Here is a 23,046-nt window from a genome sequence, read left to right as displayed (position 1 = left end):
CACCAGCGATAACTGACTCTCCGAGCACATTTTCTCGCAGCTCCGGCCGATGCGCTCTCTCCCGAAGTGCATTCGCACTTCCCCTCTCGAGAGAGCGGCGCGATAACGCGCCTCTCTCTCTCGCCCATATGATTGCTCTCCGCTGTGCTGTATCCACTCAAGACGCCGCGTAATTTATTGAATTTCACTGCATTTTCTGACGAATATTCAGAGAAAATCAACGGAGACTACCTTTAAAACATTTATTTTCTTAATTGGAGGAGAATCCTGAAGAGATTCGAGAATTCTACTGTGCTAATAAGAATCTCATTCGACGGAAAATTACAGCTGGGTTGCTGCATAACCTCACTTTGTGCGTTGACAGGCTGAATCGGCGTTTTTGTTCGCTCTGCATTTTCCAGGTGAAAATACGACAAATCCAGCCAAAATGTCGCTCAACGACTACAAGCTGAGTTGTGAGTTGCGTGGCCACTCCTTGGACGTGCGATCCGTGACGGAGGGCAGTGATTTTATCCTCTCAGGCTCGCGAGACATGAAAGTGAAAATGTGGGCCAAGGAAGGGTGAGTTGATATTGTTTTTGTCCCAGAATCTTCCACTGACACGCTTTTTGTGCATATTTCGCACAGCAACTCGTACAAGGAGAGAGCGACGCTGCAGAATCACTCGAATTACGTGGCGGTGGTGTTCTATCTGGAGGACGAAGGGTGGATCTGCACAGGAAGCAATGACTCGACGATTTGCATTTACACCTCCGGATCTCTGGTGCCTGTGCACACACTGAAGGAGCACTCGGCCACTGTGAGTTGCCTGTGCAAGGGCCTGGAGCCCAGGAGTATCGTGTCCGGCAGTTGGGACAAGACGGGCAGGATTTGGAGGATTTCCGACGCCAACACAGTGTCTTCTGTGGCTCTCCAGGGCCACGATGCGGCTGTCTGGGCAGTGGAGTCCGTCTCCTGTGGCCAGAGATACGTCACGGGCTCAGCGGACAAGAACATCTTCGTGTGGAACGCTTCGGGTGTGAAGATCTTCGTCCTCAAGGGCCACACAGACTGCGTCCGGGGATTGATTGGCCTGGGAAACGGAGGCCTTCTGAGCTGTGGCAATGATGCGGTGATCAAGGTGTGGAATGACGAGGGAGAGTGCGTCAATGAGCTGTTCGGGCATTCCAACTACATCTATTCGATCGCCCTAAATCGCAATGTGGGCGAAGATGTGCTGGTCAGTGGCGGAGAGGACAGCTCATTGAGGATGTGGAGCGCCTCGGAGGGCGCTCTGGGATCGGAGATGCACATACCAGCACAGTCTGTGTGGTCTGTGGCTTGCCTTCGCAATGGTGACATTGTGACGGGCTCCAGTGATGGAATTGTGAGGATCTTCACCAGGGATCCAGCTAGGATGGCGCCTGCGGACGTGTTGGCCGCCTATCAGACGTCCGTGGATGTGTGGCAGAAGGAACACAGTGCTGAATTGGGGGGAATCAAGGTGAATGATCTGCCTGGGCCGGAATCCCTCTACATGGAGGGCACGGAAGGCCAGACGCGCATCGTGCGACAGCCAAATGGGAAGATTGAGTGCTTTCAGTGGACTCGTGGCAGTTGGCAGCTCGTGGGCGACGTGACTGGAGCGTCAGGAGGCACAAATGCCAGTTCTGGCAAGACTCTCTACCAAGGCAAAGAGTACGACTACGTCTTCAGTGTGGACGTCGAAGATGGAGCGCCGCCGATAAAGCTGCCCTACAACCGTGGCCAGGATCCGTGGTATGTGGCGCAGGAGTTCATCCACAAGCACAATCTGCCACAAGTGTATCTGGATCAGGTGGCCAATTTTGTGGTGAAAAACTCCGGCAATGCTCCTGTGGCGCCTTCGGACAACACATTCAGTGATCCCTTCACGGGAGACTCGCGCTATATTCCGGGCAGTGGGGGTGGGAATAATGTTGGCGGAGGAAATCTCTTGGATCCCTTCACGGGCGCCTCCAGCTACAGAACGCAGCAATCAGAGAAAAGCAATTCCGGAGAGCATTTTCCCACCAGCGCCTATTCAACGATGGCCACAGCGGATCTGGAAAAGATCCTGAATAAGCTAAAGTGAGTTGCATCCCGGTTAAGTGATGATTTTACTAAGAAATTATTCATATTTGCAGGAGTTTCAACTCGGAAAACGCTCCGGATGAGACGAAAGTCAACGACAGTGTTCTCAGTGATGCAATCGCCGTGGCGAGGAGCGATGGAGAGTCGCCTGTGGCGCAGATTGAGAGTCTCAAGTGCCTCCTGAGTTGGCCACGCGGCATTCTCTTTCCTGTGCTTGATCTCGTGCGCCTCGCTGTGCGAAATGAGGCGACTTGCCGAACGCTGATGACGACTGAGATGACGAAGACGCTGGTGGAGTGCATCAGTGACTCGGCGGCGAATCAACTGATGGCGCTCAGGAGTCTGGCCAACATGCTGGCGCATCAGGCGGGCCGAGACGTTGTCCACAGTCGTCTGGGAGAGATTCTCGGCAGGATCAGTGAGATCCGGAAGGGGAGTGTGAATGCCCAAGTGGCTGTCGCCACGTTTCTCCTCAACGCAACTGTGACCCAGATGAGTCTGGCGAATGCCGACGAGTGCAAGATCCTCGGGGAGTGCTCTCTGGAGACGATGCAGTGGATTGAGGACAGAGAAGCGGTTTACAGATGCCTCCAGGCGCTGGGAAACCTCACGTGCACGCCCGTTGGCCAGGAAATATTGGCTCTCGTCATGTCAGTGGACGCCGTGGTGGACAAAATCAAGGCGCTCTCGAGGGAGAGTGGAGCGGAGAAGCTGATTGGGTGCTCCAGGGATTTCTGCGTGACTCTCGGCGTGTGAAAATTCAATCACTTCATCCCTTAACAATTTAATACAGCCTATTTTACAACACTCACTGAGTTTTCCTGTCGCGTATCCGCTTCAGCAGATCGTCCTTCCAGTCCTTCTCGGACACTCCCTGCGCCCAGGCGGGAATGGCCGTGGCCGGGAGCGAGAATCCCGCCATGACATTCATTATCTGGCGCTCTTTGTCTCCGTCGAGGTCGATTGTCAAGTCGTCCGGACGTGGAGCGTTCCAGATCTCTCGCTGCACCTCCGAATCCACCGTCTCGATGGCAGGAACGTCAGCTGGGGGGGTGCTGTCGGCCATGGGGATGTCTTCAGAGTCTGCCAGATTGTCCCAGACCTCGATATTGGGGGCGTCGCCGTTGAGGGGCTCGTAGCCCTCGTACATCTCCTGCTCGTTGTCACTGTCGTCGCTGGTGTTCTGCTGGTAGAAGTTGGTTCCGCCGGCGGGCAGGATACTGCCGGGATCTCCATCTCCAGGATCACTCTCACCATTCACGCGAAACTGCATCTTTTCGGTGGAAATTGTGAAAACTTGTTTTGTTGACTTCGTGTCAATTTGACAGCCTGACTTTTCTACGCGTAATTATATTTGGAGAATTTTTACACTCAAAATGAGCAAAGGAAATGATGAATTTGGGCGAAATCTACATAAAATATAAGAATCCTATACGTTTAATTCGTGTTAGACGAGAAGTAAAAATAATCTAGCGAGAAAAGAATCTTATTCGCCATATTTATCCGGTACGCACAATACACGCATGCTGGTATTCTCCCGCCAAAATCCCCCCTTTTGCCTACATTGCGGCTCTGAAGAAAAGTCGTGGGAATTGGAATTTTTGAAAACTCAACGCACTTTATTGTGTGGGAGGAAGAGAATGGCACTTAACTGAGTAAAGTCGTCTGCAAGTGGACAATTCGCAGCATCGTCTTGGCCGAATAGGGGCAGAAGTTGAATTTCTGGAAGCACTCTTTGGCGCCACTCGCGCGGCGGCCGAGATCTCGCGCCTTTTTCACTTTCTCCGGGGCCGAGTCGTTGGCATTGGCGCTGAAAGGAGGCGGCAAAGTGCATTTAATTGCAGCTCACCACCTATAATTGATTGTGACTCGCTCACAGTATGAAGTTCTTAATGGCGACGCCCTCGTCGAAGTCCACGGCAGCGCCCGCGGCCAGCTGGCACACGAGCGACGACGCGCAGAGGAGCGGATCGTGTCTCAAGAGAGTCTCCCAGTCAATCGCCGGAGGCTGCCGAAGTGCAGTGGCACGGAAGAGTGAGAAAAGTAGTCCAAGTGTGCGATAATTGGGCGGGGGTGGCTTTGCTCACCTCATCCACGGCGCGACGTCTCCGGCCGGCCAGGAAGTCCAGACCGAGCGCCTTGGCCGCCACCTTGGCTGCCGTCTGCACGGGACGGCGGATCTTCTGGTAGTCCTGCGCCAGCAGATGAAGGCAGTACAGCGAGCCCAGCAGGAGAATGCCCAGGAGGATGAGCCTAGAAGTGGAGATGGGCTGATGAGGGGGGCCAGGAGCGGCGCAGACACTGAAGGAGTGAACGATTGTGGATACTCACTTGTGCGCCATGTCGCGAGTGTCAGTCTAATGGCGAGGCGACATCAGATGAAGAAGTGGAAGAAATTTTACTTTCTGTCGAATTGATGCGTTATTTAATACACAGTGAGAGGCAAAAGCGTCCAACGAATGTATTTTTAAAAAATGTATTTATTATCAGTGTTAAAGGAAGTAAATAATCTTGTGGAGTTCTTCTGGCGATTCCAGCTGATCATTTCATTGGAAAATCCCGAGAATTCCTTGAAAAATTTCCTCTTTATTGCGTTTTGTCAGCATTAAGACTGTTTATATCGTAAACAAGACATCCGGATTTATAAATTCAAATGAAAATCCACATTTTCAACTTCATTGAGAGACAAAGTTGCGTGCTGGACCACTTTGGCGCCTCACTGTGAATCGTGCAATTGCATCCAAACATGAGCGCCTGGTGGGACAGCGAAACTGGTCTCTCCGTCTCCCGGAAAGACAACCCGTTTTAGGCATCTCGCAGCAAAATTCCGCACAAGATCATCATTTAGAGAAGTGAAGTCCAATTGAATAATACACCACGCTTATTGCTATATAGTTTATTATCTCTCTACTATCATTTCTCCTCACATTGCTCACTATTTACCTCCTCACCTTCTTTGCCTACAAATGTGTGTCTGTGTGTCTTATAGATTTTATAAGAAGGAAATCAAACACATTGTTTAAGCGAAATATCTTGGCGCTTCATCAAAATATTCGTGAGACAATCCATGACTCAAATTGTGACTTTCTCTATCTCTTCAACCACTAAAACTACACACAATGCATTCCTTCCCCATATTGATTAACAAATTAATTGATAAAAATACAAGTTTATAGAGGCACTAGAGGACAAGTTATACAGAGTTTTATTGTTATGGAGACTCTCATTCGCAAATGTTAAATGTCACCTGACCAAAAATCAATCTTATATGCGCTCCTCAACAATCTTCAGAGCACATTTTATCACAATCTCAACGCCGCATTTTATTGCATCTGTTCGCGTCACGCCACATAATTCGACTGCCTTATAAAACGGAAATAAAACTTGGTTCTTTTTCCCTGGATTTTTGTACAAACACTACACAAAAAACGAGGTCTTTTTCATCTTCTCTTTTTCTTTGTCGTGAGGAAAAAAAGCTCCTAAATATTGCTTTTAAAGTGACTTTCAAAAATCCACTAATTCCTACAATTCTCTTTTCAAATGTGCGAATAAAACTACCTTTTTTTTTCTTCATCTATTTTCCCTAGAAATATCTCGATGCATAAGAATTTGATCAATCTTACTTAAGCATGTGTTGTTTGTAATTCTTATCATCTCGCAATCTTCAGCTCTGATTCTGAAGGCGAAAAGCGACAATTTTTCACCAAAATAAACTTATACATACATATTTTCCCCATCACTCGTCTAACGAGACAAAATTTCACTAAAATGTAGTTTATTTACTCTTGTTTTTTTCTTCATCATCAACACTGAGAGAGCTTTTTCACTGTCTCTTCAGTCAAAATAAATCGCCAAAAACCCACTTGAGAGAGACTCACTCAAACACTCGAGACAAAAAGCCCAATGACTTGTCGCTGGGCAATAAAAATACTTTTCACGGACTTCCTTTAATGCACAAAAAAACTCTCCACATTTTATCATTATGGAAAAAAATTACGATTTCTCTCTCTCTCTCTTTCGCTACTTTTGCCAATTTCTGGGAATTTTGCTTTTCACTTCTTCTTATTTTTTTTCTTTTCACAAAAAGTGCGTGCATTTTTCAGCAAAGCAAAAATCTTACAAATCTCATCGATTTGCTTCTTCTCCACCACAGAGAAGAAAGTCAAACCTGGACAAATTTATCAGTCTCATGGACGCTCTTGGACTCCAAAAACAATGCCAAGTGTCTGTGTGTCCACGCGAGACAACAAATAATTGCAAAATATTTTTTTTTGTGGATCCAATCCCTCCCACTGTCGAGGATTTCGCGGGATTTTTCACCACCCAAAGACAAATTGTTGCATCTGGACAATCAACAAAGATCCATTGACTAGATTTCCATGCTGTGAGATTGAGTGCCACAAAAACGACCCTCCGCTCACCCTCAGCCGGCACTCTGTGAGTATCCGCTGGTGGAATTCAGCTTGTGCCGCCCATTGATCGGCGGCATCTGCTCAATGTCCGTTGCCAGAATCACCGGCTTCATCTGCATGTACTCAATCTCCTCGAATAACTCCGGCAATCGCGACAAATCGCCATTCGAGTCCCCAGAGCCCGCCGATGAGGCGTCGCCCACAAACTCACCGCCCACAACCTTCAGACTCACGTCGATCTTTGACAGACTTCCCACATCCTTCTGCTCCACCAGCTCGGCGTCGTAAGGACAGATCTTGATCAACTTGCTCTCCTCCGACGCCGCCAGGTAGTTTCCGCCGTCCGGCGAGTAGTTCTCATAGTCCACAGTGTCCGACACCACGGCCAATTGATCGTCGAACTGCGAGTTGTTGTTCTCGAAGCCCGTGGGACTGTCGAAGGACACTTGCTGGTCGCTCTTGTGAATGATGATGGAGGCCGAGTGGGCGGACAACTCGATCTCCTTGATGTGCTCAGGATGCTTCTTGCGCTGATGCTGCAGAAGCTTCGCCTTCGAGGCGTACTGCTTGTGACACCACGCGCAGCCCTAAAATTCACAGAAAAACAGTGTTAAAAGGCCATGATAAGCAAACAACAGCACAATTCTTACCTGCGGATGAGTCGTAATGCTGCCGACAGTTTGTGAGTACGTCAAATTGGAGAATCCTCCCACATCCGGACAACTTCCCTTGATGCGACTCGACATTGGCAATTCCAATCCCGGATGATTCTTCAGAATGTGTGCCTTCCGCTTGGAATTGCTCTTGTACACCTTCTCACAGTATTGACAGTAGTAGAACTTCTGATCCTTCAAGATGGGCAAATTGAGTTCCGGCACAGAGTCAATCGGCACCATTGGATGCCTCTTGGCCAGATGATTCACCAGCATTCCGCGTCTCTTGAATCCCACCAGACAATCGTGACACTTGTAGATGAAGCGCTGATAGTCATTGGGAGACACTTTCGGTGAAAACTTCTTCTTCGGACTCTCCTCACCATTGTTCTTCGCAGCTTCACCTTCGGACATTTCCTCCTTGCAATTCTGTCCATCGACTGGGGAATCATTAGCCGGAGATCTTTCCACCATCTTCTCCTTCTTCGCCTTCGCCTCATCCGAGTGTGATCTCTTCATGTGCTCCCTCAGCTTGTCCTTCCGCTTAAACTGCTTTCCACACTCCGAACAGAGAAACTCCCGATGATCCGAATGCCTAAGGAGATGCATTTGAAGCTTGCTCAGCGTTGGAAATTGCTTGCCACACTGCTGACATGGATGCTTTGTGGCCGAATGGAAGGTCCTGATGTGCTTCCTGATGATTTTGTACTCCTTAAACTTCTTCTGGCAGAACTTGCATGTGTACACCCCATTTTCCAGATGAGATCTCACGTGCAACTTAAACACCAGGCCATGTTTGAAGGCCTCCGTGCACATCGGACAAACAATCAAGCGTTTAGGGTTGAGATGCATCTTCACATGCACAGCAAGTGCGGAAGAGGTGACAAAGCGCTTCGGACAATGAGAGCAGCGAAGAGGTCTGGATTCATTAGAGCCATGAACGAGGTTGTGACGCTGTAAAGTACAAAAGAAGATAATTAAGTGGCTTCCGGGGACGTCTTGGGAAGACAACTCACCGCTAATCTCTCAGCTGTTGGGAAGGATTTTGGACAAGTGGAGCACTTGAACTTGTGAAAAGTGTCCTTGTTCTCCTTGTTGTTGAGAAACTGCTTGGAATCCTCCTTCAAAGTCTCCTTAATACCATCAATTCTGCGCCCTCGATCGATCTTGTTATTGCCACAATCGCTGAGACTCTTCTCCGCCAGCGGATGTCCCGAGTGGGTTTGCATGTGTTGTCTCAAGCGTAGCGAAGATCTCAAGAAGAGCTTAAGACACACCGGACAGGCCACTTTGTTGCCCCCAAGAGGCTTCTTTCGCTTCTTCTGCACACTCTTCTTCTCATCGCACACATCATCGTGCTGATTGAGATGATCTTGCAGCGCCTCTGAGTTGGGAAACTTGTCATCACACTCAAAACATGGCCAAGTATTCTCCTGCTTGCTGTCCGGAATCAACACAGACAATCCATACTTCTCTGCATACTCTCGACTGTAGCCCACCTTCAATTCCTGCTTCGATCTGATGAATTGACAACTCTTGAAGAACAACTTTCCCTCACTCTCGAAGAGCAAGAGATTCTGCTGCTTAAAGTCATCGGCAAAGCGAACAAAACGCATCCAATTAGACGTATCTGTAAAAACAAACAAGAGTTCAGCAAATACGAAAACTTTCTCTCTGTATTTCTCAACTCACTCTCATTTCCCGTCTCTAGAACCATCTTTCCATCGATTAGCAGCAGAGGATAGTGCTTTGGCGAGTCAGCCTTGAGATGACGAACTTCCTCCTCGCCAACCTCGCGAAGGTCACCCTCGAAGGGGCCAAATTTCGTACGCAGCGGTATGTCCTTCTTGGAAAAGACGCTGTATTCTGCATAGCGGCAACAAAAACAAACACCAATTAGTGTCCGTTACTCAGGCAACCCACAATAAACAAATCAATAAATATAGAGAGGGAATCACGCGAAGTCTACTTCCTGCCCGAGTGCGCGGGATGATTGTGAAAAATCGAAATGTGTACAATTTCTCAGATTACAGACATCCCATCCTGTACAGCAACACCGACTACAGGTCAGCCGCACACCACGGACACTCGCTGCGCCCCGCTCATGGCTCCGCGGTCACCATTCCCGGCCATCGCGCGTTTATTGCCCGTGGCAAGAGTCACGGTTACGATTATGGCACGCAATATAATCGATTTCACGACTGGAAGTACAGCGAGCGGTTGGAGAATACTAAATATAATCTCCCGATGAGATTACATCGGGTGGATTTTATGAGGAGTTTCGATGAAAAGACGAGATTAAGGCCTGTTAGTGCCATTGACGAATACCAGACAATCCAGAGGCAAGATTTTACGCAGAAAAACCTCCCCGAAGCGGATGCTAAGGAGGGTAAAATGTGTGCAAGCAGACCTCTTAAGCCCATATTCCGAGGATACGTCAATGATTCATCTTACCACAAATCCCTAGATCCCTATTTATCCACCCAAACCCTCGATTACTCCCTCTTCAGTGCTCCTGAGGAGGTGAAAATCACCCAGAAGGATAACATTACGGTGTGGGATTGGCTTCACTATCCCAAAACATGTAAAGGATACGGTTTGAAGGAATTCCCTGAAGTCAAACCCAATAGAATGATTGATTCACTCAACAAAATCCCTCCGCAATTTAAAATGCCCATTGAGAATAGATTCCCAGAGACTGGAAGCTGTTTTACAGTTCCCAAAAGCAAGTATTTCCATGAGAATGTTTATCCTATTGGTGTCATCCCATCATTGGCCCCACGAGATCGTCTTGGTCTACCAGAAAGCACAGTTTACGGCTCAGGATTGAAGAACATCGTTCTTGTGGGCTCTAGAAAAGTCACAAGACAGCAGAGATGACTCACCAGTTGGATATTTGGGTGATTTTGCAATGTACAAGTAAGATGTTGGCAGACTCGCCCAGGCGCGACAAGGAACGTGTTTATCAGCAACCAACACTGCAAGGAAACCCACAAAATCACACAATAAATCACTAGAAAACTCCAATAAATCTCTATCACTCACAACATCCGTCTTTCTGAATCTTCCTCTGAGACTTCCGAAGAGATGATTTTGCCGAAAAAGAATCCTCTTGTTGGTATTTCTCATCGCCGGAGAAGACGCAGTACTTCTCATTGATGCTCTTCACATCATTGATGTCCACATATTCGTCCGACAGAGATGACACACTGACAATCTTCAGGTTGTTCTTGTACGACAAATCCCTCTCCTGACTGTTGGCAAAGTCCAGCAGAATCTTCCCGTCATTCAAGTCAATATCCATTGACACAGAATCAGAGCCATTGTGATTGCTGTCATAGGAAGCCTCCTGATCGCCTGCCTTCACATTAGTCGCACTCCCGGACATCTGGTGCTGCTGCAGCAGGAAATCCGGCAACAAGTGAGGCTCTTCGCGACTGGTGATGTCGTTGACAGCAGCCACTGCAAGTGCAAATCATAGTAAATATCCAAGACGTGATAGATTTCGTGCTGTCTTACATAGAGGGGACATGCTGCTGTGCAGGAAAAGCCTCTCCTGCGATGGATGTTTTTCCACGTGATTCTGCTGCTGAAGCATTCCAGGCTGTTCCACCATCGAATAGTTGCTGCCAGACTGATTGACCATGATGTTGGTGTTCTGATTCTTATACCCATAATCCGACAGTTCATTGTTCACCAGCAACTCAATTCGCTCCGCTTCTGTAAAGGGAAGTGTGAATAGCGCCCGGAATTACAGCTTGTTTGTCCAGCAAACTCACCATTATTGACCACCATCATGCCGTCATTCTGATCCACGAGGCATCCCGAGGCGTCATATCCGTTGTACTGCTGTTCGTAGTTGTTCATGGGATCCGGCGCGATGTCCTGCAGGCCCGAGACCAGCTCAACGACATTCCCTGCTCCCTCCTCGTGCGCCTGCAGCATCCCGTTGGGCACCTCTTGGTAGAATCTGCCAGTTGTGTCTCTGTGCAGGATGATTTGAGGCTTCGTGTCCATGTAAGTCTCGCCGCATGAGGTCACGGGCATGTGGTAGGCCTCCTGGCCGGGCGCCACCGCCATCTCGCCACCCATTTGGCCAGCATTTGGGTGGTTTGCGTAGTGTCCCTCCGCCTGTCCCGGCTCGCTCGCGGCGCGCACGTAGGTATTGAGCACGCGGGTGCTGGTGGAGGACAGGATGTACGTCTGGGCCGGATCGATGAGGCGCTGCTGGAGGCCCGCCTCGCTGCCCATCACGCCCAGCAGATTGCCATCCGGCGCTTCCGGCGTCTGGACGAAGATGACGTTGTTGTAGGCGGGCGTGGAGTTGGCCGCCGAGAAGGGTGGCGAGTACCGGGCGGCCGAGCTGAAGTTGGGATCATACGGGCTGACTTGGTATTTTCTCGACGTCTCCATTACTGTGCTCCGCCTGCTCCGGACGACAAATCAACTGCGAAGAAAGTCGGAGTGGGTGAAAAATCACTCGCACGGCACTTTTCCACAGCGAACGCAGACACCATTGTGTCTCCTTATCGCCTGAGATAGCGATCAATCTCGCGGGGATTACGTAAATACGCCGCGGCGGTGGAAAATCATTAGGGAAATTTGGAAAAACCCACCAATCATCTCATCGTCTTCTGAACCCAACAATTTTCCCCAACTTTCAAACCCCTTTCGCATCGCATTTCTGCAATTATCTCCCAATGAGGGGGTGTAGAACGGATTTCTTACATTTTTCCTCTGCAATACTGCACATTTACCACGTAATTTCACAATTTTCTCCACAAGAAAAACTCCTTTGAAAATTTTTGCACTCTCGAGCTGTCACTGAATTTCAACACCTCTCAGCGGACGACAGCGCCGCTCTTGTGCTAAAATCTGCCAGCGGAACTACAAAAAGCGCGGAGAAAGAAGTCTCTTAACTGTAAGAGAAACACTGTTCATCGCAAACTTGAAGACTGATTCATTTATCAGGTGTTTATCAGCGAAAAATGTACTCTTCCATGTACAAATATTTATTGTATAGATAATATATATATTTCCAAATATAATGCGTACGAATATAGTATTCAAAATACATTAATTCTCTTTTAATTCATACGTGAATGGAATTCATTGTGATATTTTTTGAATGCAATAAATGCGCGATAAAGAACGAAAAATCCGCCAAGAAATGGTGTGTCTTTTCTCACAAAAAAAGTATATAAATCAACAAAAAGTCTGGGAATAATCGTGTAAATGGTATTTGTCCTGTGTGATCTTCAGGCATCCTTGAGCGACAGGAGGCTCTGACGGAGAAATTCGTACTGCGTCTTGGCATGTTTCCCCTCAAGCTCGGCCATTTCGATGAGACTCTTCTTGAAGGCGGCCACGCGACGCGCCCGGAAACCCACCAACTCCTGCTTCCCATGCGCCGACATCGTCTCGAACTTCTGGCAAGCCTGCGTCTGAGCATTTTCCGCCTGGAAGCCAAGAAAGCACACGAGAATGCATTAGAAAAGGTTCACATTGCAATACTTGTTCCTTCCGGTTTTGCGTGTCTCGAGATGAAGTGTAGCAATTTCTTTACCTCTTGCACTTCCAGAGGCTGCATTGTGTCAGTCAATAAATGTGCTTAAGTGCTCTGTTTTTTCTTTTGTCTGATTTCTCTCAATTCATACTCACCGCGTGGACGTCCTTGTTCTTGGCTCGAGCGCGCTCGAGATTCCTGTTAGCCGCCTCGTAGGCCGCCAAGCAGCGAAGACGACGGATTAGCAGCGCCTTGGCAGCGTGACTGTCGCGCTGATAGTAGCGCAAAGTGTCGCCCAGCTTCAGGTCTTGGTCGCTGGACACGCGTCCTTCCATGTTCTGCAAACAAGTGCGCAATTGATAAAGAAGATCGGCGTGGAAATTGGAGTTACTTACGCGAATCTTCTCGAACACTTCGGCGACTTTGGCGAGGAACTTCTCCATACTGCCTGCCTCGGCGGTGGAGAGCTCGAGGAGCGACGAGGAGATGCGGATGTGCGTGTCCGCCACCTCCTTGTGCTTCTTCGTCATCTTCTCCGTCCGCATGGCGGCCTCCTTGAGCTGCGTGTGGTAGTCGGTGAGAAACTGGAGCTCCTTCTCGAAGAAGTCATTCACATCCCGCACCGTAGCACCGAGATACAGTTCGTCCGTGGTCTTGCCCAGGCTGCGCACCAGACCGCCCAGGAGGTCCATCTTCTTGCGCGGCTTCGCGCACAGATCCTGATCGTACTCCAGGAACACCTTCAGATGTTGGTCCTTGCGAAATACCGAGTGACTCGTGAGGCGCGTGAGGAACACTTCATGCATCGCGACAGTCTTTTTGAATGTGGCCAAATACTCCGCCTCGAGCTCCTGCTTCATCTTCTTGAACTCCTCCTTCGTCATGTTGCCCTCGCCCTCGCCCAGGCGCTGCAGCTTCTCCCTGGACGCATCGAAGTCCGGTCTGGGCGGACACGGTGGAATCTGAAAGACAGAAACACCTGAACATCTCTCTTCACGCCTGCCGGCGGACGTCCTTACGATATATCCCGCGTATTCCTCATTCTCCTCGAAGCGATCGTGCAGCCAGACAAACTCCTCGTGCTGACGCACCACGCAAAAGTCGGATTTGGCATAGCCGGGCAAGGAAGTCCGGGTGTGGACTGTGAACTTGACGCGATCCTTCTCGCTCAGGGCATCCGAAATGTCCACCAGAAGGTTGTCGTCTGCCAGAGGAATCACAGATTCCTGTGACGAGGGCGCTGCTTCAGCCACGCTGGACTCCTTCTGGGGACTCCCATTGTCATCAGCTCCGTCCTGACCACAAAAGAAATCCATCCCAATTAGACAAAACTTCCGGACAAAGTCTGTACTAAAAAGTTTGAAGAGTCACGAAAACGCCTCCAAAACTAAATTTACACAGCAAAAACTCGCGCATTTCCACTTTAATCCGGTTCCTGGAACTTCTATTTCGTCAATTCGCAGGAAACTTACCATCATTTTCCTAAATTTCCGTATAAAAATAGAGAAAAACTGGGGGTAATCTAATTTCCTATTTGACAACACGGCATTAAATCTGGACGTCAAAGATGGTCAAGTTCCACGCGAAGTTGCCCGATTTGGCTTCGGCTTTTCCGATTTCTTTGAAAAGCTTTTCAGCGCCAAATGATTCCTCAGAATCCAAAAACCTGTCCTCCTCACACTTCTCGATAATTGATAACTTGATAACGCAATTTGCACAAGAAATTCGCAACTCACTCACTTTTGAGAACAACTTGGCGCTGTCTTGGAGGAAATTTTCCATGCTTCTGCCGGTTTCCAAAATAAAGCTGCCTTCCTTATCGTTTTTCGATGTAATTTTATTGAAATAGTACATTTCTCAGCCAAAGTGTCCACTTCAGTCTACACGAGAGAGAAAAGCCGCAACACTCGAGCCCTGTCGCCGATGTTACTCAATTGAATATGGGCGTTTCTAATTCAATTAGCATCACTTAGACATTCTCCAGAGATTTCATATCACTTCGCATCCGAACAGAGTCAGGGTCATTATCGAATGCTGTGCGATAAAGATAGATTTTGACTTGATCCTAAATCGATTAAAGTGAACAAACGGTGTCAATATTTTTTATACTTTCTTATTTTGTCAGAATTTTTCAACGCTTTCGAGGTACAATTTAGTTCAGTACTTAACATGTAAATTAACCTACGATTCCTAAATGCTGCTCCACTCCTCTATTAATAATCACGTAGGGCTCATTTGATGACACGACCAAATATCTTTGCATCTTGTTCAACAATTTCCCAAGCTTTAGTTCCAATTCACCAAATTGTGGTCTTTCTTGTGGATTTTCACTCCAACAATTCAACATAATGTTGTACCTGTTCAATGAATTTAAGTTCAATGTATGCCTTGCGTTCTGTATAATAATTTATCACAAAATAAATAAATTTAACTTACAATGCTTGATTAGCATGTTGAGGTTTGTTCATTCTGTATCCAGTTTTGAGCTTCATGCAGATATCTGTTAGTTTAATTTCTGGATAAGGTTCTTCGCCGAATGAGAAGATTTCCCACAAAACAACGCCAAAGGACCAAATATCTGAGTAAGTGCTGAAAATGCCATCCTCAATCGACTCCAATGCAATCCACTTGAAGGGCAGAGGAGCGCTGCTTCGCTTTTTGTATAAATTATTTTCCTGCTTAAATCGAGCCAGACCAAAGTCGCAAATCTTGACGAAATTATCGTGACAGAGAAGAATGTTTCTTGCAGCCAAGTCGCCATGGATGACTCTCTTGGATGCCAGGAAATCCATTCCTCGTGTAACTTGGAAAGACCAACTTAGCAGTTCAGGCATTGTCAACTTGCTGAAAAATCAAGCATTCTTTATGTTTCCAATTTTACAATTGGACATATTATACATACGTTGCTTGATGGTCCATTAAGAGCGGAAGAGATCCAGATTCAGAAGGATTGTCATTGAAAAACAGCGTCTTATTTTCTCTTAAATAATCACGGATATTCCCAAGTGCACAATATTCTACCATAATCATGAATTCACCTGAGAACAAATAATTTCTTCTATACTTTTCTCAAGCTAAGAATTAGATTTTCTTCAAACTAACCTTTATTGATATTCACTGTGAGAATCCCTAGAAGATTCACGACATTTTTGTGCAAGCCAATGTGCACCATGACTTTAATCTCAGCCAGAAGAGCTTCTTTCATTTTCTTGTCATCGCCTTTTGTGCCTTTTACGGCGACTGCAGTTTTTTCTCCCGGAATCAAGCCATCAGCGTACGCTAACTTCACGTACCCAAAAGCACCTGAGCCCAAATCCTGAACAAACTTAAGGTTTCTCATGGGAAACTCATACTTCATGCAAAGATCTTTGTATTCATCCAGAACTTGGCTTTTGATCCCGATACTCTTTGCTCGCTGCAAAATTGCTGCTGATCTTCGAATGTAGTTTGAATAGGATTTTATTGGTTCTTCACTCGTCACACTGCGAATATCTTCCACATTTGCATTGTCTATTCCTTCATTTTTATCGGAAAAGTCTTTTCCATAAATTGCAGCACGACTCTTTGTTTTAATTAGTGATGACTGTCTATATAGAAGCCAATCAATGGAATCCATTTCGAGCGTTGTACTCACTGTGTTTGTGTGTCGTTGAGAAGAGCTTTCGGCATCTTCTGGCCCAGGAATAATATCTGGATGTTTGTAACTTATTGGCGTTTGTTCACATTCTATTAATTCGTATGTACGATTATCATATGCATTTTGTGTGTTTTTCTTTAAAACTCTTCTCAAAATAAAGAAGGCAGCAATTCCTAGTATTATTAATAGTAGCACGAGTATTACAACGATTACAACTATTGTAGAAATTTGTATTGAAGTTTGAGGCTTCTCAGCCTCATTATCAATTCTGTCTGATGTTTTTTCGATAATCCGACTGAATTCAGTAAACTCCATTGACTCGTTCAAGGCTTTGTTAAGTATCTTCTGGTCAGCTGATCTTGCAATCCAGTCTAATACAAGTATATTAACAGATCTATTTTGTTGATATTTTTGGCCATTGAAAATACTTTCTTTTCCTTCTGCTCGACATTCGAACTTTCCTGATTCTTCCCTTTCAATATCCGTAATTTTTAAAATTGTTTCATTTGTTTTGAGAGTTTCCACTAAAGAAAAACTTGTTCTGTTCTTCACAATTATCAACTCATTGTTCTTAAACCAGTTAACTGAGTGGAAGAGAACTTTGTCAGCTATACAAGAAAGCTCTAGTGTTTCTCCCTTGGCCAATATAGGATTAGGAAGTACTTCTATCTTCATTATTTCATCCAAATTGCTCACGTAGGCGTATTTAGTTATTGTGTTAGGGTCATAGGTTGGGAAGAAGAAAGTACATGAAATCGTGAATGACTCTGTAGCTTCAAAGCGCACTTGTTCTATTTTCTTCTCAGCAGACTCCTCAGTCACAAGTGTATAATTATCTAGTCTCTTCTTGCTATACATTCCATCCAGATTCATATAAGTCCACTCAATGTTTGTGCAAAGTTCTGGGCCTTCACAGCTACAACTAACAGTGACCTCATCGTGCTTCTTGTAAAATATTTTATTTAATCCGATCCTAGTCCATGTCGTTTCTTCTGCTTTAGCTATGAAATTAAATGAAAACACAACTTTAATCAAATGTTTTGACGAATTACCCTTATCTTGCATTTCGACAATAGTAAATTCGAAGGCAAATACACTTTATCTTATCTCAACACGGCGATATCGATAATTTGTAGAATAAGATTGCTTGTGAATAATTGTATCGAGAAAAGGTGGCAATTCCAAAGAATAACACATATTCTTATTTACTTGTGATAAAAAACGCACCATAAATCATCTTTAATTCACTTGTTCTTTCGGTTTGTCAAGTTACAAGAAAGAACAGCATAGAATATTACACTTACTTATAGAAATAAGAACAACCACGATAGTTGACAAAACTACACTTTTATTTAACATTCTTCCTACACTGATTAGTTCACTCAATTAAGTACGTCTTGTTCCTCCACTTTTATATTTGAAACTGAAGCTTTAGTGTTATCGATCAGCGATATAAAGGCCTCTTATCAGAACCTTATGGTTTCAAAGCATTCTTACAGTGATTAGATATTATATCTTATCAAACTCTATATTTTTGTGAACTCACATTAAATGACAAAGTATTGGGTTACAATTTAAGAGAAAAATTAAATTCTTGCGCTATTTACAATTTTATTTGCTCTATCTTTTCTAAACAACTAATGCAAAAATTGTACATTTTCAAATCATTCCATTTATTTATTACCTCACAATGAATGTTGATATGCTAATAATTTTATTTACAACTCTCATATGTAGTAGACTTTATAGTAAAGGGGAATGTAGTTCTTGATTAGATAAAGAGTATGAATGGAGTGAGTAAATAGAGAATCGACACTCCCACACTAAAAGCACTAATCACGCTCGCTCACATTGCAACTCTCTTTTCCAAAACAGACGCGAAGTTGGCGAATGTTGAGTCGCGGTGCCGCTGAAGAAGAGAGATGAACCATCCGAAATTCGTCACGCCAAAAATCCAAGGTTGAAAAGTCGATGGTGGCTCTTATTGTCTCCTGTTACATTTGTCAGAGATTTGTTTCACTTTTATTTTGTGAGTTTTTTTGGCCCCGGCCTTTTTCTATGGTCAGAGATCGTGTGTGCGCGACACCGGCCAAGAGCGCTCCTCCGCAGTCTCCTCCCAGTGGAGCCACACATGTGAGTTTTCGCCGTCGGACAGTGACACACGGAGAGGAATTCCCCTGAGAAAGTCCCCTGTGAAGACGCTGCGGAGGACTTCCTTGGGCCCGTCGTGTGAACTCTCACCCCGCGCGACGTCCCGGAGAGGGGAAGTCCCATGGATGCTCGCTGCGTGGCGGCGCGCCTCATGTCGTCCTGATACAATTCGTCCCAATGTACCGATTTTGACGTCATTCTGACGTGGTTCAACTTGAAAATTAATCGTACAGCTGAAATCATCCAATCGAATCCGCACTCGCAACGGCACTCCGACCCGCAATTGTGGACTTGTGGAGGGATTCGTCGGCACAACGTGGTCGGAATTGAGGAGTGGAAGACAGAAAATCCCCCTTTCGAAGGCGCGCACCGACAAATCGCACGCCAATCGGCGGCGGGTCTTCTGGTCGCCGGGTGCAAAAAGACTCTCTTAGACCGAATTCCGACTAAATTCAAGACCTGTGTGCCTCTGTGGCCGGGGAAGTGCCGGCACTTCTCCAACATTTCGCACCCAGGCCTTCCCTCTCCGCCCAGACATACACGCCCTACCCGCATCCGTTGACTGCGACGGACTCCTCCGCGGTGGGGGGAGATGCCTCCACAGACCCAGGCCGTGGATTCGGCATGGGCTTCAATGGGCAGCGAGGAGACACTCGATCCCTCCGTGCGCACCGCGGCAACTGGGACGGCTTGTGGGAAATGAGGGATTGTGCCTCTCAACATGGTCCCATGCGATTCACGAGCAATCAGGCAGCCATAAGACGTCGCACGCTCGCGCGTGTCTCCAATTGCTGGGCTTTTGAACGCCTGCCTCGGGCGTTGGAGAGAAGGACCAAGTGAGCAAAAGTGCCCAAGCACTGCGATTATGGCAGTGCTTTAGGCCTCTTCTCGGGCCGTCGAAACACCCAATATTTCGCTACGGATCACAGTGAACCTGTGACGGTAAATACGGCTAGAAGCAGAGTAAAATCTGCTTAAAGACTTAAAGGACCATGCAACGAGACGATGAAAGCATAGTCAATTAGCGACTGATTTCTATCAGGCGATAATTTGGATCGGATCAAACCGTTTTATATCGATATCAAATATTCTATTTAGCGAATTAAGGGTCATCAATTTTGAGAAACTAGCAGGAATTTCTTGATTGGACTTTTTATAGGATTTAAAATCTTCCTTTCGGCAGCTAGCGCGCTTGATCCTAATTCCGTTCCAAAGTTTGGTTTAGATTGTTTCAACATGAGTTAAATGTCCTGAAAACGCCGAGAAATCTTATTGGTTAGTCTTATGATTAGCATAGATACTTAGAACTGCGATAGAACTCATCTTCGTTCTAGCATAAACATTGCACACTACACTGCTCCAAAACTTTGTGCACTACTTTGCAATCTGCAACCTTAACTTTATTGCACAATTGGCGTGCAGTTTGCAAAATGGGCGGTTTATGGGCGGTTGGTAGGCACAGACTCTATTAGAAATGTTCGGTCGGCCAAGGTGGCCGCCAGTGCTGCCACGAGAAGCATTTGAACTGCTCCACGGCGTGCCTCTGCGGCACCCAAAGTGGTGCAATTGTGGAAGAACATTTGACCGCGCCACAAAATCACCACCAGGCGCTCATAGATTGCGCGTCAGAGGTTAGGTTTTGCCGCGAACGCGATGCGTCCGTGTCATGCCATGAGCTCGCGAGAGTGAAAGAAAACGATTTTGTCTCAGCGAGATATTTGACGGGTGCCCAGAAGAATCAGCTCTGAGATCTCGTGTCTCAGCGACCGAGAGACTGAACGAAAGGCGAGAGTAAAATATGGTAAACAGAATCCGTCAGAATGGCTTCGGGGTCGCGTCGCGAGAGTTGAATTTGGGGAATTTCATCAAAATCTCGTTGCATTTTACTTTGATTTCGACGGAATTTCCGTGATTTGTTGAGAGATGTTTGGAGTTTGCACGTCTCGGGAGATTTCCTTGAACTGGTATGATCCCTGTGGGGATTTCTGGCGATTGTTTGTGCCCGCGATTAGACCCCAGAAGCGTCAGAAGCCGGGTTTTCTTCTGGCACCAGGGCGAAATTGCGCAACGAACCGCCAGAAAAGCTGAGATGGCTGGGCGCGCCACATTACCAGGCAAACATCATAGCAACTCTATGCTTTCGGTGGAATGCTTGGAATCGAGGAAGACACAGTCAGCTGATGTGCTTCGCAGTGCGACAGAGATGGCCTCGGTACTTCCCCAGCTCGCTTTTCCCCAGGAGGAAGCGAGACAACAGAATGAAATATCGATATGTGGCGGAGAAACGCCACGATATTTCTACTCTACCAACTTGCCTGCTTGCAGGAACTGCTACTCAGTAGCTGAAAGCCGTTGCATTTGAAATGTGCACAGGTGAAACTCCTGTGAAGTGGCAATGAAAGGCACGCAAAGGGCCGGAAAGATGGTGCAACGATAACGAGGTGATGCCACTTGTCGTGAGTCACGTGCAAAAAAGACACCCCAAGTGGGTTTGCAAATGCATGAAAGCGCATTAAATTGAGATATGCCATAAAATTCCAGTGCTGAGGAGAAAAAGAGGCAATTGGCTGAACAAAGGTGATGCCAATAAAATTTTTATTCATTTCCCCATTAACACACCATCGAGGAGGGGGGGGGGGGGGGTCAGCTGAAGTGAAACAGCTGAAATGGGTGAAATGGTCTCCACTGCACCTCATTAAAATGGATAGTGTGTAAATGCAATTATGAAATTATATCAATTATCGCATAAATGTAATGATGGGAGAAAGAGGGGTGAGCATGGGACAGGCCAATAGATCACTCGACACGGAATGACGCTCTGTGGTTGCGCAACGGAGGCGCGAAGGTGGCCTCGCTGTGTCGTTAGATGTGTTTTGCAGGAGGAGAAAGGCTACACCTGTTGCCCCAGCGCTGCACTAGTTCCGAAGTGGTTTCGGGATGCAACAGGGGCCCATTTAATTGTCGGCAACAAATTGCAAAATGTGGCAATTGAGAGTTGCGTGAGAGAGGTAGAATGTGGCCCAAAACGTCCACCTGTTAATTTCAATTTCATTCGCATGGGGCGCGCAAAATGCCAATCCAGAGCCTCACCTTCCGTTGACGCTAATTAGTCAAATGTGCACTGGGTGTGCTTGGGCATGAGAAGGGTGGCGGTGGCAGGTTGATTAAGTCTCGATAATTTTCAATTTTTTGGCCGTTGCCGAATTTTGTCTCTCCAGACATCGCGCGCGCCTCCTTGGGTGAGCCACCAGCTGCCGATGACGGTTGGAGATAGTGTCCTGGTCACTCAACAATTAGCTGCTGCGCTCTTTCATGAATTTTTATGCCAATTCCTCCACTATCGATCTCTTGCGTTCTCCTTCATCTCCTTCGTGTCATATTTTGCCAAAGTCTGACGGGTTTCCACTCTCTGTATGACCGATTTTTCGCCCAGAACTTTGTTTACAGCACAAATGATACAAACACACCATGCATAAATAACAGATATGTTGTTCAAATTCTTGTCGACATCAGTGAAATATCCCAGTGAACCACAAAAGATAAAAAAGCAGACATTTTACCTAAAATGTGCTAAGACATCAGAGCTGAGCTGAAAGAAAGCGAAAAATTAGCTTTTTCAATCTCAACTTTGAGTTCTTTGCATTTTGAGTTCGCTGGGATCTTCACGCTCTCCTCAAATAGGATTATTAGGACAGGGCCAATTCGGCAAATGGGAAATCTGTATTGATTTGGGAAATGACCCTTCGCTCAAGTGTTGCCCAAATACGACGGATATAAATTTTGCGGTTGACGATTTCTGATCAGAGAGATCACTTGTCGTCCCATAAAACACACCCTGACAACCTGAACGACCATCACGAGCAGAGAAATAGCTCATAAATGTCAACAATTTTTTATCCAGCAGATAGACCACAGCATTGATGGTGTATCATCATGACTTTTTGTCCCTTCTCATCACCAATTCTCACCCCAAGAGTGGCCCTAGAGCGCACACAAAAACGCCTGTAACGAGGTGCTCTACATGACATAGCGGAGAAACAGGAAGAGGAATTTTCCTTGTTTAACACCATCAATAAAAGACATATGGACAAATATGTGCGCAACATTCCCGAATCCCATTCACTGTCGGATGAGTGTGTGTTAACAATAAAATAAACATTCGTCTTGAGGACCACTGGAGAGACACACATGAGGCGCAATTGCGGTAAATTCACATCGCGACACCCTTCATGAATTCATAATTAGCCGGTGGGTTTTTTTTTGGCCGCTTAACTCACCGATCGCGAGTCACCCTCGGCGGCTCATCAGGTGCAAAGACGATGGCGTCTGCGGGAAATTTATGACTCTGGAATTATAGTGACAAAAAGTGTTCCCAAAACCATCTCTTTTCGCGGGCAGACTGAGCGCTTATCGAGATAAGATAGCGATAAAGATGCGCACATTCCAAATGATCAGATGCACTTTAGTGGCGGGAAATGTTCGCGATATGCAAATTATAAATGGCGGCTGCGAGATAATTACGCTCGCCTGATTAGGCAGTTTAAATAATGATTAGGACCCCACACTTGGCGCCACGATTGCCTGAGACGATAACTC

General features: G+C 46.5%; 5 protein-coding genes across 11 annotated transcripts; 1 reads left to right on the top strand and 4 right to left on the bottom strand.

The window, feature by feature from the left end:
• The first annotated feature begins 80 nt into the window (after window positions 1-80).
• LOC132262714 (phospholipase A-2-activating protein) lies at window positions 81-2,898 on the top strand. 2 transcript variants are annotated; one of them, XM_059762062.1, is made up of 4 exons: window positions 81-169; window positions 402-561; window positions 628-2,088; window positions 2,145-2,898. In XM_059762062.1, the coding sequence occupies exons 2-4, from the start codon at window positions 428-430 to the stop codon at window positions 2,845-2,847; spliced, it is 2,298 nt and encodes a 765-aa protein (XP_059618045.1). In that variant the 5' UTR covers window positions 81-169; window positions 402-427; the 3' UTR covers window positions 2,848-2,898. The 2 variants fall into 2 exon arrangements, with proteins under 2 accessions (XP_059618045.1, XP_059618044.1); XM_059762061.1 differs by having other exon boundaries at window positions 127-561.
• A 1-nt stretch (window position 2,899) lies between these two features.
• LOC132262716 (male-enhanced antigen 1) lies at window positions 2,900-3,431 on the bottom strand. The gene has a single exon (XM_059762063.1). It carries the CDS (start codon window positions 3,362-3,364, stop codon window positions 2,900-2,902), a length of 465 nt encoding a protein of 154 aa, XP_059618046.1. The 5' UTR covers window positions 3,365-3,431.
• A 307-nt stretch (window positions 3,432-3,738) lies between these two features.
• LOC132262399 (uncharacterized) lies at window positions 3,739-4,904 on the bottom strand. Its single transcript, XM_059761671.1, has 4 exons — window positions 4,812-4,904; window positions 4,179-4,361; window positions 3,969-4,099; window positions 3,739-3,901 (listed from the first exon to the last, which is right to left on the bottom strand). The coding sequence occupies exons 1-4, from the start codon at window positions 4,902-4,904 to the stop codon at window positions 3,739-3,741; spliced, it is 570 nt and encodes a 189-aa protein (XP_059617654.1).
• A 68-nt stretch (window positions 4,905-4,972) lies between these two features.
• LOC132262299 (PR domain zinc finger protein 10-like) lies at window positions 4,973-12,030 on the bottom strand. Of its 2 annotated transcripts, none has more exons than XM_059761526.1 (9): window positions 11,885-12,030; window positions 10,936-11,603; window positions 10,676-10,876; window positions 10,202-10,618; window positions 10,042-10,134; window positions 8,849-9,022; window positions 8,173-8,786; window positions 7,154-8,110; window positions 4,973-7,090 (listed from the first exon to the last, which is right to left on the bottom strand). In XM_059761526.1, the coding sequence occupies exons 2-9, from the start codon at window positions 11,567-11,569 to the stop codon at window positions 6,515-6,517; spliced, it is 3,666 nt and encodes a 1,221-aa protein (XP_059617509.1). In that variant the 5' UTR covers window positions 11,570-11,603; window positions 11,885-12,030; the 3' UTR covers window positions 4,973-6,514. The 2 variants fall into 2 exon arrangements, with proteins under 2 accessions (XP_059617509.1, XP_059617510.1); XM_059761527.1 differs by having other exon boundaries at window positions 10,676-10,873.
• Window positions 12,031-12,157: 127 nt separating this feature from the next.
• Window positions 12,158-17,894, bottom strand: LOC132261703 (sorting nexin-32). Of its 5 annotated transcripts, none has more exons than XM_059760634.1 (6): window positions 14,403-14,818; window positions 13,682-13,957; window positions 13,058-13,624; window positions 12,818-13,000; window positions 12,723-12,740; window positions 12,158-12,615 (listed from the first exon to the last, which is right to left on the bottom strand). In XM_059760634.1, the coding sequence occupies exons 1-6, from the start codon at window positions 14,514-14,516 to the stop codon at window positions 12,415-12,417; spliced, it is 1,359 nt and encodes a 452-aa protein (XP_059616617.1). In that variant the 5' UTR covers window positions 14,517-14,818; the 3' UTR covers window positions 12,158-12,414. The 5 variants fall into 5 exon arrangements, 3 of the variants coding, with proteins under 3 accessions (XP_059616617.1, XP_059616619.1, XP_059616618.1); XM_059760636.1 differs by lacking the exon at window positions 14,403-14,818 and adding an exon at window positions 14,135-14,222; XR_009468435.1 differs by lacking the exons at window positions 12,158-12,615; window positions 12,723-12,740; window positions 12,818-13,000; window positions 13,058-13,624 and adding exons at window positions 15,099-15,506; window positions 15,565-15,700; window positions 15,765-17,300; window positions 17,604-17,894 and having other exon boundaries at window positions 13,851-13,957; window positions 14,403-15,019.
• Window positions 17,895-23,046: the final 5,152 nt, after the last annotated feature.

The sequence above is a fragment of the Phlebotomus argentipes genome, unplaced genomic scaffold (genome assembly GCF_947086385.1).
Source record: "Phlebotomus argentipes unplaced genomic scaffold, Phlebotomus argentipes genome assembly contig_15, whole genome shotgun sequence".
NCBI classification, from domain to species: Eukaryota; Metazoa; Arthropoda; class Insecta; order Diptera; family Psychodidae; genus Phlebotomus; species Phlebotomus argentipes.
Note: the sequence above shows the minus strand (reverse complement) of the source record. Positions and strands in the feature narration are given on the sequence as shown.

Excerpts from the sequence above, each read along its gene's own strand:
- LOC132262299 (XM_059761526.1), bottom strand. The coding sequence starts at position 11,569 with ATGGAGACGTCGAGAAAATACCAAGTCAGCCCGTATGATCCCAACTTC. Across the intron at positions 10,619-10,675 it reads CAGCAGCATGTCCCCTCTAT|TGGCTGCTGTCAACGACATC; the intron begins GTAAGACAGCAC and ends TTGCACTTGCAG. Across the intron at positions 10,135-10,201 it reads GATTCAGAAAGACGGATGTT|TGTTGGTTGCTGATAAACAC; the intron begins GTGAGTGATAGA and ends GTTTCCTTGCAG.
- LOC132262399 (XM_059761671.1), bottom strand. The coding sequence starts at position 4,904 with ATGCCTAAAACGGGTTGTCTTTCCGGGAGACGGAGAGACCAGTTTCGC. Across the intron at positions 4,362-4,811 it reads ATGCAATTGCACGATTCACA|CCCATCTCCACTTCTAGGCT; the intron begins GTGAGGCGCCAA and ends CCCCCTCATCAG. Across the intron at positions 4,100-4,178 it reads GACGTCGCGCCGTGGATGAG|CCTCCGGCGATTGACTGGGA; the intron begins GTGAGCAAAGCC and ends GCACTTCGGCAG.
- LOC132262714 (XM_059762062.1), top strand. The coding sequence starts at position 428 with ATGTCGCTCAACGACTACAAGCTGAGTTGTGAGTTGCGTGGCCACTCC. Across the intron at positions 562-627 it reads AAAATGTGGGCCAAGGAAGG|CAACTCGTACAAGGAGAGAG; the intron begins GTGAGTTGATAT and ends TATTTCGCACAG. Across the intron at positions 2,089-2,144 it reads AAGATCCTGAATAAGCTAAA|GAGTTTCAACTCGGAAAACG; the intron begins GTGAGTTGCATC and ends TCATATTTGCAG.
- LOC132262716 (XM_059762063.1), bottom strand. The coding sequence starts at position 3,364 with ATGCAGTTTCGCGTGAATGGTGAGAGTGATCCTGGAGATGGAGATCCC.
- LOC132261703 (XM_059760634.1), bottom strand. The coding sequence starts at position 14,516 with ATGTACTATTTCAATAAAATTACATCGAAAAACGATAAGGAAGGCAGC. Across the intron at positions 13,625-13,681 it reads AGGAATACGCGGGATATATC|ATTCCACCGTGTCCGCCCAG; the intron begins GTAAGGACGTCC and ends TCTGTCTTTCAG. Across the intron at positions 13,001-13,057 it reads AAGTGTTCGAGAAGATTCGC|AACATGGAAGGACGCGTGTC; the intron begins GTAAGTAACTCC and ends ACTTGTTTGCAG.